At 40.9% G+C, this 15,047-nt stretch overlaps 1 protein-coding gene across 1 annotated transcript in view; it reads left to right on the top strand.

The window, feature by feature from the left end:
- ANTXRL (ANTXR like) overlaps nucleotides 1-15,047 on the top strand; it is a 287,551-nt gene that overhangs the window by 155,782 nt on the left and 116,722 nt on the right. The window contains exons 8-9 of the mRNA XM_086921783.1: nucleotides 4,511-4,591; nucleotides 7,881-7,941. Coding sequence (XP_086777909.1) covers nucleotides 4,511-4,591; nucleotides 7,881-7,941 — 142 coding nt within the window. The remainder of the gene's footprint in view (nucleotides 1-4,510; nucleotides 4,592-7,880; nucleotides 7,942-15,047) is intronic.

Genomic DNA, 15,047 nt, shown 5'->3' with positions numbered 1-15,047 from the left:
TGGCCCTGACTCCAACCCACCTCTTTAGTTGCCCTGGGAATATGTTATGCTGCCTTTTTCCACCTCATGTTCTTCCACCAATCTCTCATATACTGCCCTCATAATGTGTGCAGGGTCTATCCAACTCCCGGTTGATGTCTTCACCCACATTTCATGGGGCTCCTCCTCCTGCCCTTGGCCTTTCTTATCTGGTTTTGTCTTGTCTCGTCTCGTTCTCATGCACCCTCACTCGTGACTTTTCTTCAGATCCAGACCAAGGCCCAGATTTACTAATGACTTGCTTTGGCTTTGCATCATGCAAGTCAACGCAAGTCCTTTAGTGATAATTACTAAGTCACACAATGGGCGATTAGAGCCACAGTGAGTGACTTTATTTCCGTATATCCACCCATGGAATTTGACGCAATCCATAATTTACTAAAATCAGTACATCTGAGATTACACCAAAATGGTGTGGCTTGTGACGATGGCGTACTGAGGAGAAATATTTGTATTTCTCTTTACTTCATGTTGTTCTGAATTTCACATTACACGTAGACAGAGGAAATTGCCTCTTAGAGTTGTTTTTGTCTGGCCAGGTATCCTTTCCTGCACAAAAATAATCCTGCCTGTAGCACAGGTACCCTTTCACCATGGTGCAAGGGTACCTGCATTGGGGCTAGGCAGCCCACAAATCGCAAACACAAGGAGAGAACAGATTTGGTGAATCTTTGCTTTCTCTGCTTCATGCAATGCAGCACAGCAAGTTCCCTTGCTGCATTGCGTTTTGTGAAACTTTAGTAAATCTGGTCCTATCTCTCTTTGATGGCCATGCCTCATTTCTTCTATTTCTCCTTCCTACCTCTCTGTTGCTGTCCCTTTTACACGCAGATGTTCCCTCGTCCACTTTTAACTGTTTCATCTGCTCTCCTAGTTCCTCTTTCTCTGCCCCCCTTCTCATGCTGTCCCTGCCATTCCACTCTCTGTCACATTCTCCCCTCTTCTTCTGTCACTGTCTAATTTTCTCCTTTTAGTCTCAACTTATCTCTCCTTCTTCTCCTACTTACTTTGGACCCCTCCCGTCATCGGTGGCAGAGAGGTTCTACTAATGGTCCATTTAGCCTGTATCTTGCACGGCTATTGAAATGTTATTCTTTGCATTGCTACACATCTATTCAGACATACTTGCTGGTGTGGGAAGTGGTAGTCTTTCTTGCACATGAATGGTGTGGGAACCATTTACTGACTCCCAGTATTTGATTTGTAAACTAATAAGTGACAGGACCCTGACCAGGCGGCCACTGCAGCTTGCACCACCCATTGTCCCATCATCGCTGCCAATGAAGGTACTAAAACAACTACTAACCATCTCCCTTGCCCTCAAGTGCAACATATCAGACTATTCTAGGTCCCCAAAGCCAAAGAAATGGCTGGGGCAGCAGGTATTAGTATTTTTAATGTATATTGTATTCCAAAACAACCGTTCTTCTGTTTGTCTTTAAATTAGATCTTCAGTGGCAGAGTGTCATAAGTTTGGTGATGACAATTAAGCGCCAGTGTCGAGCACTGGAAACCAACTAAGTGCTGGTGCGAGCATCGGAAGCCACTGGCTCAAATTAAGCACGGCTGGCTCCCCTGTTTCCTCTGTCGTGTCTCCTCCCCTCCTGCCCGGAATGGCATGGGGAACCATTTACAGATTCCCCATTTCCTGTCATCTGCCTTCTCCACCAGCGCCTCCAACCCCGAACGATGTGAAGAACAAGTTAATTGACTCCCCATTTCCTCATCCTTCTTTCTTTTCTAATGCACCCTCCCCCACCAAACGTAATGGTTGGCAGCATAATTGTGCATAGAGAGACGCTGCAGTCCTTCGACATTCCAAACATAAGTTGGGATCACAGGTCAAGGCGGCAGGCAGTCTCTGGGTTTCTTAGTTGGCCAGGTCCTCTCATTGGTCTACAAGTCAATTCTCTACTGAGGAACTGGTTTTCCTAACTGAAGGAAAGTTTTTTTTTTTCCATCAAATGATTATTGAATACAGTGCGTTGTTATTCTGACCCGATAATTGTGGCACATTTCTTGGCTTTCTTCTCTTGCATCAGTTTATGGATGCTGCATTCCATCTTATGTCTGAAATTCCCGGCCTCATCTGGTCTGCTTGTCATTTAAGGTTCTACGCTCACTGGCAGACAAGTCGGAAATTGTGCTCAACACTCTCTCCCCTAGCCACAGTGCGGTGTATGCGCTTGGTTGTAATTATGCTGCTATACTTTGCTATACCAATTCTTCTTCTTCTTTTGGGGCCCTCTGAAAAAGTTCATGAACAGACTTTTTGATAAATTGAGAACACCTCTATCTTTAATTCTCAATAGTTTTTAATTCAACAAATTGGAAATTACTACTGTTTCAGAATAACACAAAAACTTGACTCATTAACTAATGACGCAGTACTATGGTTAACTCTGAAGCACTTCTATTCTCTTGATATGTTTGATCTTTAGATCTCATGTAAAAATAGCTTAAAATAAAAATACAAGAATCACCACTGATCAGCTCTCGCACAAACCATTTATCAGCCATTACCACTAACTAGACTGTGTATTATTCTTTTATGATCCAATCAACCAATTTATAGCCTCTTGCTAAAGGACGTATTCTCACTAGCCAGGCTGTGGATTCCCACTAAAATCGCACAATCGCTTCAGATAATCCTAATATGTGCTAAGGAATCAGCCCATTATTTGCCTCAAATATGTCCTTTCTTTGCTTTCCGCTAAACTACCACTTGTCACATCAAGCGAGAAGGCTAAAGGTTCAGTCCTTGCCCAGGGGTTTCACCGCTTTTTATAATGTGTAACACAATAATTCAAAAATAACAATGTTAAAGACGAAGAACTAGACATAGTAAATCCCAAATACATATTTTATCATGAAGATAATATGTTTTAAAACTTCAGTATTATATATGTCTTTCAAAACAACGAATCATTGCACTACTGATTTTTTTGTTTGTTTTAATGGGGGACATTTCCTAACAGTTCTTATTTATTTTAATAATCTCGAGCGAAGTCTCATATCCTGGATAGTTATCTCACTTCTTCAATATGGCTACCATGTTTGACATCATCTCATCTTGGTGCCGCATAGGCAACGCTTACTTTCCCTGCTTCTCTTATAAGTGGCTTCTTACCCTCCCAGATCAAATTACTGCCCTTCCCCTCCAATTTCTTCCCCATAGGCTCATGCCCCAAGAGCCAGTTAGCATCTGATAGCATATACTGTCTTCTGCGTGTCCATCTCAGCATCCTCCTCCCTTAACAGATGAATCTTTGGAACTGTTGCACATAGTGACACCATACCCTTCCAGCTACTCGTATCAGATTCGCACACTAGGGGGAAATTCTGAGAATGTTTTCACTTATTTATTATTTTGTAAATTGCACCATACTTTGTTTCTGTATTCCATTTTATTTTTTAATTATCATTTGTAGTAGTTCTCTTTTATAAACTTATATTTTTACTATAACATATTTACGGGATAAATGCATGCCCTTTTGACCCTCTCTTTTAGTAAATATGCCCCACTTAAATAGTTGGGTCTATATATATTCTGATGATGGTCTCACACCTCAGTGTCTCATCGTGTAAGAGTGATTTTGGATTTCATGTCAGAATCCCCCAGTACTAAGAATACACAAATTAAATCAAGTCTAATAGCTTTGATCATTTATTGATGATATAGCCAATCAATCTTTCTTCATAGCAGAATAGTCCATCAAATGTTTTGGGCCTTCTTTAGGCTCTGGAGCGATCTCAAGGCTACCGAGTAGTATTGTGCGTACAAAGTATAGTAGTAACTTGGGAGCTGTCCTTGTGATGAGGCAGGCGTTGGGATATGTAAGTTAATCCATACAAGTATTCCGATCTTACACGTCCTATCTGGGTTTAGATTAGAACGGTTGTCTATGACCGACAGAGACTGTGTCGCTAAGTAGACCTGGGCTATATTTATATCCTAAAACAAATTATAAATTCCATAGTTTAGATAAAGTAATGCTGGCCAAGGGAGCTCTCCTGGCCTATGATAGGATCAGAGAGATGGTAATTAATTGTTGGAAATGAGAAGCAACAGGGTCTCCACTCCTACCATCATAATAGTTTACGCGGCTGAGTGTGTGCACTGAGATCCTTGTAGACTTTGAATGTTATTTGGCATAATCATTCTGAAGTTTGAAACCTTCAGCACTGCTCATGTGCATGTCTGCTTTTATTCTCGACTTTGCTTTGAAGCTAAAATGGATGCCTTGTAAGGAAACAACCCCCTGTCCCCCTTGCTTCCCTTTGTTCTATTCACAGAATGCATAGGAAATCCTGTGCTGCTGTCCACCGTTGCATGCAGTTGCTTCCTCTTATCTCCAATGTCCAGTAGTATCCGTATTGTGGTGCGGCGTCTGTCAAATAACCTAACTTGCAGTGGTTTATATGTGTTGGTTTGATATCTACTGAATCTATGCTGCCTCATTTTTTTCAGCTTTCAACCATTGCCGACAGCCTTGAACATGTTTTTCCTGTGACCGGTGGATTTCACGCATTGAGGGGTGTCATTGATTCGGTAGGTTATTTTGGAAGCAGTGATTGGAGAGGCCTCCCTGGCAAGATGTTGTGACGATTTGAGTCTTGATTGGAAGATGTGAATTGAGTATGTGAGATGGAAAGAATTACTGACTCATGGAAAATTTAAGAGCTACTGGATAGTGAGTACAAGAAAAGATGGTGGTGTGGGCACGAAAAGAGAAGGGTGTGAATAGAGGAAAATATGAGGAGTGTGGGCAAATGAAGAGAAGAGTTGTGGAAAGGGTAAGATAAAGTGTGTAGACAGAGGAGGAGATAAGGAATATTGACAAAGAATAAGCTAAGAATAACAAGAATAGATAAGTTGTGGGCAGACAAAGAGTTAAGTACTACAAGGAAAATAAAAGATTAGGAATCTAGAGGAAGAATTGAGATGGTATCACAAAAGTACATGAGAGTTGTGGGAGTGTGAAGCCCTTGTAAGACAAGGTATAAGGGCAGAGTAAAAATCAGCCCTTTAATCAAGGGAAGCAATAAACTGTGCATCCAGAAGAAGCAATGTGCTCTTTTAGTAAGGGAGAGACAAAGGAAAAAAAGAGCTGAAGGTGTAAGGATGAGAAAAAATGGGTGTGGGCAGTGGAGTAGTTAAGTGATATGGGGAGAAGTAAAGAATGGTATTTTGTTGAAAGTGAAATGGCAGATGTTGACTAAGGAAGACATAAGAGGTATTGGCAAAAGAAAATATGAGGGCACTAGCAGCAACAAAGACAAACATGTACAAAATTAGAGACAAAGATTGTTAGCAGAGAAAGAGATACACGTTGTTGATAAAGTAAAGGATAAAGTGTGTGGATAGGGAAAGTGATCTAAGGTGTTGGTAGAGGGCAAGAAAAAAAGACTTTGCATGGGCAGAGGAAAAGATGGAATGATGTGACCATGGAAATAGATAAGGGGGTGTGGACATAGGACTGGGCAAGGTGGTGAGAGAGGGAAAGATAATAAGAATTAGCAGAAGAACTGTTAGCAGGAGATCAAAGTCATGTGGGCACAGTGAAAGAAGGTGGTACCGTAAGAGAATAGAGGATTGCGCTGCACCAATATGATCGGTGTGGGAGGAGGACGAGATGGCTGGCGTGGGCAGAGGCATAGCATAGAGGGTGGGAATAGCAAAAGATGTGGCCTGGGCCGTCGGAACAGGAAGGGAATTTGGTGTTTGCATAAAAGACATGCATTGTGTACAAAGTGAGATGTGAAAGATGTGGGTAGATTGAAAAAAGATGGCTGCCCACAGCGAAGGGAAATAGCCATTGGCACACAAATAGATGCATTTGCAGGGCAGTGCTAGTTAATGTGTTGTTGCACTAGGATGAGATGAAGGCAGTGGGAGAAACGTGAGACATGGGCATAAGAAAATGGGTTGTGGGAAAGGCAGAGGAAGGGAATTGGGGTTTGGACAAAGGAATAGATGAGGGTGGTGGGCAGAGTAAAGCTATGAGGCAGTATCCTTCTTACACATACACCTCTATCTATCTTTCGCAAGATAAGTGACCAGTAGCCGAGGGGATAGGGCTGTTGACTTTGAAACATGAGGACTTGGGTTAAAATCCTGGCTTTGGCTCAGCATCTTGAGATTCTGGGCACATCATTTAATCCTCCCGTGCCTAAAAACTGTGAACTGCTTTTGTTTGAAAACGCTCTAATGCCCCGGACTGGCTATATGCAATAAAGAATGTGATCCTCGCAGAAATAAATATACAATGCAACTCTATACATCTCTTATGCTCACTGTGCCTGATAAAACGGTCCTAAGGGTTTTCATGCATAACGTAAGCGCATCTGTTTCCGGGCTTGTGATTTGTGGCGTTTTGGGTCGAGAATCAGTTTTTGTATGCTTCCTTCGAAGAAGCTTTGTTAAAAACACAATATTTATTTTCGGCCATTCTTTGAAGGATGCACCAGGATAATGAGTAGATTCTGACAACTGGAAGAAATGTAATCTCGATGAGGCCTATTTATTCAGTGAAATACACTGATTTAATTTCGAAGCGGTACACCATGTATAGAAAAAAAAATTGTTTTAGGTATTTTACAAATTGAGCATTCACACATTTTATGAACCATTTACCGTGTTGTATGGCCGTAGGCGGAAGAGCACTACACTCACAATACTGCAGAAAGAGAGTCTCAAACCGCTCGTATTTCCCTTTGTGTGTTGTCTTTGGTTGTAGTTCGTTCTCCCAAAGGCAGGCCTGCATGTTTAGAGAAAGATGGGACCCACCTGTTAGCCTGCGCTGCGCATGCACATTCACAAGGAACGCTGCAGGTGGGAGGCTGGAGCCAGGAAGGGATAGAAGACCCTGGGGCTTATTTACAAAGTCCCTAGTGTCACCCGTACTTCACTTTTCTCATGTTAAAAATGACGCAAAAGTGGTGCAAGGGGCTTGTAAATAAGCAGCCTATACGCTACATCAGTATGAAGTGCTGTGAGAAGAAACAAGGGAACTCTTGAAGGAACTTACGAGTTATGAACATCATTGCCTGCGTGAAAAAAGGGTTGTGATAAAATATAAAGAAACACTGGAATCAAAACTCAAAAACGTGACCAATAATATGCGGTACTTTTTAAAAACGCAAAACGCACACCGTTCAGCAGAAACAATACAATACTGTTGCATGAGAGGGGGAGTTGAGGAGGAGATGTTGTTAAAATCACACCCCAAAAAACTCAAGGAGAGAAAAAGAATGTTTTTAGGAAGCTGCTAGGCCCTTGTCGTTATAAAGAAAAGTGAAAACCTTTGCTAAAAGCAAAAATAAATGTGTCATCAATAAAAGCTAAGAGAGCAATGGCTGATTTGGGCTGTCCCACTGCCCCGTGCAGGATGCCATGGTGGGAGGAAGAAAAATGCAAATGACAACTGAACAGACCAATGGATGAAGAGTTCTGCCGAAAAGCCTATTGATGTATATCAAATTGTATGTATTTTTTTAAAGATTTTTTTGAAAATCTTAAGATTGGCGAGACTAAACAGAATATTAGGAAGAGTACCCGATTTCTCTGATGGTCTGGGGGTATGGTGAGTTACACAACCCAGCAAAATCCATCAGGAGGAAAAAACAGGGATCCCCCAACCTTGCACACAAAAATACCAACTCTTGTAAAAAAAATTAATAGATCAGAAAATATTTTTCCTTTTCATTTTTGTCATGGCAACGTAGATCCCTATGGGGAAAAAACCTATTTATTTTAAGAGCAGTATATCACATTTTAAGCAGTGTATGCACATGTTGAATAAATACTGAGTAGATTGTCAAATGTTCTCCTGTTTCAGATTCTAAAGAAATCCTGCATAGAAATCTTGGCAGTTGAACCTTCCAGTGTGTGCGCGGGAGGTGAGTATGTTTGCTTTGATTTCAAATTTAGAAATGTTGTTCAAAAAACAGCCAAGGCTATCTCATTCCTCTACAGTTGTAAAGACTCCTGCAGCAGAGGAAAGATGCAGCTAAATTAAAGTTGAACATTTGCTGCAGGAAGATGATAAAAATGTCACTCAGTAGAATACTGTAGATTGGATACTTGCCAAGGCCGGCTGCATCCTGCCTAGGCGACAACAGGGAGCCATTATGGCACTGCATTTTTACGAGTTTTCTTCTTGTAGAGTTCAGCATTGCCAGATGTTTTGATCTTTAAGAAGATTATTCCTAGAAAACATTTTTTGGATAGAGAAATAGAACAGTCCCGAAGTTGGCTTGGGCGCCCAACAGCTCCATTGGGCCTTTGTTAAGTTGAACCTGTATTCAATTAATAGAGTTGTGTTTGTTATAAATTTTTGATGCCTGTATGTTGCACACAGATTGCTTCAGAACGCCTCGATGCAATAGAAATTAAATATCCGAGCAGCACGTGGCTTTGTGGTGACCTTTATTAAGAGGTTATGCAACCTAATCAAGGTTATTATTGTTTTTGCATTGTTTCTTGGAAGGGATTCCTTAGATAATTCTATATACCGAGGTATCAACATAAGAATTTGTTTCTTTACCAAAGTACACTGCAACAGCTTTGCCGTAACACTAAATTTGATTCAAATTGTAGAGACAGTCAATTTCTAGTCCTAAAATGTTAAGAAAATTCAACAGCTTCAGACAGTTTTCTATTGAATGTAAGTCGTGAGAAGGAGGTTCTGTTCTTGAATATTTGTAAAAACCTAATAATTTCGCATATTTTAGATGACGGATGTTTCATTATTTGTAATGTGGTAATTGCAAGAAATCCCCTGATAATGAGGTAACCTTCATGCTTAATACACATGATCCATCAATCAATCAGGGGCTTTAAAGCGCACTACTCACCCGCGAGAGTCTCAAGGCACTGAGGAGGAGGAGGGGGGTGCAAGCAGCTTGGTTGGTCATTCAAAGAGCCAGGTCTTAAGGTCCTTTCGGAACTGATGCAGTGTCGAGCTTCGTCGGATGCGGTCATGCTTGTGGTAATATCAGCGGCGGCCCGTGAAGGTAAGAGCAGTGGGGAGGTGACGCCGGGTGGGGTGGGATTTTGACAGAAGATAACGAGGGTAAATTAAAATATTGAATTTTCCCTCATTATCGTCCGTCGAAATCCCCCCTCCCGGCCCAAATTCCCCACTGCTCTTACATGCACGGTCCTTGGCTGGGTGATATGCTTGGTATTCTCCTTAGCAAGTATGGTGCTGCCGATGCGTATGGTTGTCTTGGAGAGAGAGTGTGTTTTGAAACACTAACACCTAAGCAGACACCATCATGTGCTCCAACCATCAACATATCTTTATTCATACAACTGCTGAAAAAATTAATTTCATCCAATAGCACGTAATTCAGGGGGAATGTTCATGCAAAATTCCTTATTTTATAAATACTGTTCATAGTTATCATCACAATACAGCAAAACTGACATGGAAAACAGGGTTTACTGCCTCACAGATGGCAAGTTACACTCAATTTACATAGAGGAACAGCCCTCCTAGGGCCCGATGTAGGTAATTCCTATTTACCTACTCTTAAATACCGAATCATACCGATTCGGTATTTAAGAGTAGGTAAATAGGAAGGGGGCAGATGTAGGTAATTCTTATTTTAGAATTACCAAATCTGTAAGATTCGGTATTTACCGATTTGGTAAATACCGAATCGGTATTTCCTATTGATTCCTATGGGCCTTGAAGCCCATAGGAATCAATGGGAAATACCGATTCGGTATTTACCGAATCGGTAAATACCGAATCCTGCAAGGGTGAACGGGGTGTCACTTTGACAACCTGTAGCACCCCAATTCTAGGCTTGTGTGCCATGTGGCACACAGACATGCCCTAAGGGCATGTCTGTGTGTCACATGGCACAGGTGTACATGCACAGATGTGCATGTACACCTGAATTCGGTATTTTACCACCCAATTGTATTGGGTGATAAAATACCGAATTCTGAAGGCCTGTAGCACTGTAAACAGTGCTACCTACATCTGGAATTTACCGAATCAGTAAAATTACCGATTCGGTATTTTACAGAATCGGTAAATTTACTGATTCAGTAAATTTACCGATTCTGTAAAATATTCGCCCCTACATCTCAATCACCAAATACCGGTCGGTAACGGCCGAATTCGGCCGTTACCGACCAGTATTTGGTAACCTACATCGGGCCCCTAGTATTCAAGAGTCCTCTCAGCTACGAAGTTACCTAAATGCACCAAAAAGCTTGCATCATGGTTCTGTAAAAATATATATTCTTCTAAACATATTGCAAGGAATACATCACTTACAGAGAGCCACAAATATTATGATGATAGAGTGGAGAAAGTTTGCCTCTCTTGAGACATGCTCCTGGCCGACATTCAACATTGTGAATAAATAAACATTTTCTGTGTTCACCCTGGAGATGCGGCTTTGTAACGGCCTCCTTCAGCTTTTCTCCTCATTTACAAATAACTCGAGGCTTATTCTAAATGTGGGAATCCATGCGAAAATAGGCACACAAATATTGCGAGCATGGATTACTACATGTTTTTTGTTCGCTGAGATTCAAGGCATAATCAAAGAAAAATATTGCATGTTTCAGTTTCCCTTAAATCTACACATCTAGGCTGCAAAAATTACACATGATTTACAAGTTTAGGACTAGTTGAAAAGTCCATTTGCTAAGTTGTTTTCTAATTTTTTTTCGCCCTACGGCAATAACATTTCTCTATGTAAAGAAATCTCTTTATCAACACTCACTGAAAAGTCAGGTATTCAGTACAGTTCCCCACACAAGTTCCACAACCTCAAGTAATTTGGTAAAGTTCTGGAGAACAATGAATCTAGTAATAGGTGTTGCCTATGCTTGTGAACGCGTCCAAATGACAAATTTATGGATATTGATTACACTGATTATAACGGGTCCCGAGACACTCCCACAGGACCACAGATTTCTCCCCTGCCCTGCAGCAGTTATGAGTACCGAAAATCCTGACAACTTTTAGTTTTTTTTTTTCTAGAACTGAGTGCAATTTGTGACCTGGGAAAACACAACTCCTGATTCTGTGGCTGCTGTGCTACCAAACCTCTCTTGATCAAACTAGGCGAGAGGTGGCAGTAAACCAAAACATCCTAAATTCCGCACAGTTCAGTGTCAACAAAGGATATTGAAAGACCCCATGTTGCATCTTACTTTAGATTATATAATGATTACTTTCTCTCAGTTGCGGTCGGTGCAGGTAAGAGCAGTGGGGCGGGATGGGGCGGGTGAAGTAGACAGACGACGAAGAGAAATAAAAAAGAAAAACACTTACCTTGCGCTTGTCGCATTCGGAGAGTTGGCGATGCTGCGAGCACAAGGTAAGTGTTTTTATTTTTTTTATTTTATTATCCCTTGTTGTTGTCTGTTGACTTTACTCCCCCATCCCCTGCCTCCCCCCTGCCCAGTCACCCCACTGCTCTTACCTGCACTGGCCACAACTGCTTTCTCTGAAGAGTCATTGAAACCCTTTAGAGATGGGTAGCATTCTACTCCGCAGAGCCCAGATTTACTCTGCACTGTCAGTTATAAGTGTTGCTTGTATATTATTAAAATATATTAAAGTTAGTATATCAATTAGTTGCATGCAATTGCTAGTCTAGAAGAAAGTTCGTTTTTAATTGTTACGGATACAAATGCTTTAGATAAATATCAATTTGCATTCCTAATTGTGTCCCTGTGATTAAAGGACATGTAGGAACATTTAAATGATTTAATTGTCCTAGTACACTGTGTTATTGGATGACAGTAGTGTTGTTGGAGAATGTTTTTTATGTATTTTGGGTCTTGCTCACCCTGGATCAGTGAGTTCTGTTAGTAGAGTTCAATAGGATTTAGTTTGGAGGAGTGCAGAACAGGGGGTGACATGGATTTAGTTAGCAAGGGTATCAAATAAGCCTGTTATGCATGTAATGCAAATTTAGGTGATGCTTCACATGCTTATGCCAAGGAGTACAAGGATATGTTTTCATTCGGTTTTTTTATTTGTAATTACGGAATTATACGGTTCTGTACCGAGTAAGTACTCAAAGTTGCCAGAATTGTATTGCTTCTGTTCAGGTCTCTGTGGATGTGTGTTAAAGAAGCAGGAATCAATTCCTTGTCCATAGATGTAATCTGGTATTCCATCTGTGTGGATGATGTATTAGATGTGGCGTTCTGGGGCACTGTCATTTTCTAGTCTTTGTCAGAAGTATGCGATCCTTCTAGTTTTTTGGTGGGTCTTACAATAAGTGCCCACTTCCTGTTGACAGTGAGAGCTTTACTGTACTTTTTGAACTCTGAAGTTCAAGAAAGCAATAGCCACATTTTCAGCATCTTTCTAAACTCCAGGGTATTTACAGAAGGCCTTATCTTAGCTGGAAAAGAATTCCGTAATTATGCAGTTTGAAAGGGCATGGATGTATCATTGAGAGTTTTCTCCTTATAGGCAGAACAATTATCTGTGGGCCAGTCTGGAGTGTAGCATCCTTTTTTGGGAGTATTGCCCCTTCACCATTTATTGCCCCATGCATTGTGCACTGTAATTTGTCGGTAGATATTTAATCTACTACATGCTGGCATTTCCCACTATTCTACACCTTGGTGAGGGCTGCTGAGATACTATCTCTCAAAAACTCTGTACTCGCTCCACTCTTTTATAATAAAAAAAGTATTAAACATGTGGAAGGTTTTAATATTACTATTTTGTATCAATTTGTTTAGTAAAGCTGTATTGGTTATACAAATATTAATGTTCCCTCCATTCTATCTCACAAAAGTCAAATGGCCTGATTATCATTAAGACAAATATCATTCAATTGAATCTAATTTTCTATTATTAAAAGTGGGGTGCTATTTTTTTTTTACTATTTAGGGCACAATATTTTATGTCTGACAATATTTAGGCGTTCATATTCTGGTACCATACAAATCATACATCAAAAACAAATAGGGTAGTCAAAAAGAAGAAATAGTGCGAGCTATGGAAATTCTTTAAATTTAAGGTACCCTTTAAAGCCTATAAGGAAGCTGAACAAGAAGTTGCCAAGGGCCAAATCACAACTGGTAGCTAACATACATACGTTTATTAAACAGCCACTCTGCCTAAATCCACCAACAAATGCAGCAAACAATAATATTAATTATCTTTCATTTCGTATTTGTTAGCACAGATTTGCTGTTTTGCAGTCTTAGAAGTAGTAGGCTTTGTTATTACGTTATATCAATGTTACTCAGTGCACAGGCCTTAGAAGAATGAAGTGCAGAATGAGTTCTGCTGACAAATGACCAAAGATCTGACTTGTGGACAGCTTTCCATCTTGAGCAATTAACTAAATGAACAATCAAGCAGGTTTGCAATCTTCTCTCATCCCTTGATTCTCGGCTGAACATCCTCTTCTGTTATGCATCTTGCCCCTCCTTGCTCACAGAAGCAAACATTGAATTCAGACAGTTTTAAGTACATACTCTAAAAAGAAAACAAATTAATATCCACAAATTTAAGAGTGATCAGCAAAATTTAACGCAGGATGTCCCAAGACATGATTTGCTGGCAAAGAAATGCTGAGCTCCTTCGAATTCCGAATGCTTGCTCTGCTTACACAAACACAAATTAACCAGAACACAGTTTAAACAAAACCTCAAACTGTTTGTCCTTCAACATGACCTGGGACTTTTATTTCGTTCCCCACGATGTGGTTTGCGATGTCTCAGTGCTCTGCGGTAGGGAAAGGCAGCGCATTTCAGGATTAGCGTGGAAATTGCTGCCACAGTGTTTAGTTGCCTAGCATCTGGTGTAGCAGGCTTTGTGCCCTGTTGTTTGATGTCGCAAGAGATGTGCACAGCTGTGTCTGGCTTCTGTAGCCCATTATTCCTGTTTGGAATTTGCCAGGTTCACAAATTAACCGTATTTCTGCGGATGAAGAATATGTGGCAACTGAGTTTCCTGATCACACTTGACAGTGCCTGGAATCTGCTTAAATCAAGCAACAACTGACAGTGAAAACATTTCTCAAGACAATTGGAAACATCTTTTCATACCGAAGAATGAAGGCGACAATTCAAAATACCATTGGTCACACACAACAAACAACATGGCTGCCAGGCGTAGTTGTGGGGCGGCAAGTCTTGGTACATCTTTTCATACCGAAGAATGAAGGCGTCTGTGGCAGAGCCACAAGGCTGACTGCAGAATCTTAACTCTGACCATTATATATGACATTGTCAGCTACCTTAAAGAGACATTGAGAGACTTTTTTGTGAATCTAGGATGCATACTTTTAGAATTTTTGTAATTGTTTTGAACACATTTTTCCAGCTTTGCGTTTAGGTGTCACATTTTGTCACATTTAAAGGCTGTGCACAATGCGCTGCAGAATATTTATCCATGCCCAGATAGCATGGCATGCCCCTGTCTATCAAAAATGTTTACCACTTAATGTTCTTCACTGTTCCTTTCCAGCACCTGCGGGTATGGGTAGGTTCCAAAACTAAATTCCAAAGGGTTGCGGCAGAGCAAGCAATCAGGGAACTTGGCTCCAGGGACGTCTGCCTACAACACGTCGAGATCTCTCAACTCCATGGACATCAGTTAGTGGTAACCAGGGACAGCAGCTGCAGTCACTAGCTGGCCTGTGTGCTTCCTCTGCCACTCCCCTTGACACCTCTCATCTCAAAAAGTTGGGAAAAAGTCATTGAAAGGTCTTGAAAAGCTGTGATTATATTCCATAGTGCCCAGTGCCCTTCCTATGGTGTACCATCACCAAAAAGGAGGCTGTTGAGGGAGTATGGGTAGGTCAAGGTGTAAAGACGGTGTTGTCATTAGGATGTTAAATGGTGAGTGATGTCACTCACTCTCTCACTGGCATTTTGGTTGGCATTCATGAAGCAATTTTATTGTTTCTATGTGGGATAAATAACAGATGTTATTACTATTTCATGATATTCAATTTAGCAACTTTAGAAGAATGAAAGGATGAATAGGCCATGCCAAGAT

This window comes from Lissotriton vulgaris, chromosome 5 (assembly GCF_964263255.1).
Source record: "Lissotriton vulgaris chromosome 5, aLisVul1.2, whole genome shotgun sequence".
NCBI lineage: Eukaryota > Metazoa > Chordata > Amphibia > Caudata > Salamandridae > Lissotriton > Lissotriton vulgaris.
This window is presented reverse-complemented; position numbering and strand designations above follow the sequence as displayed.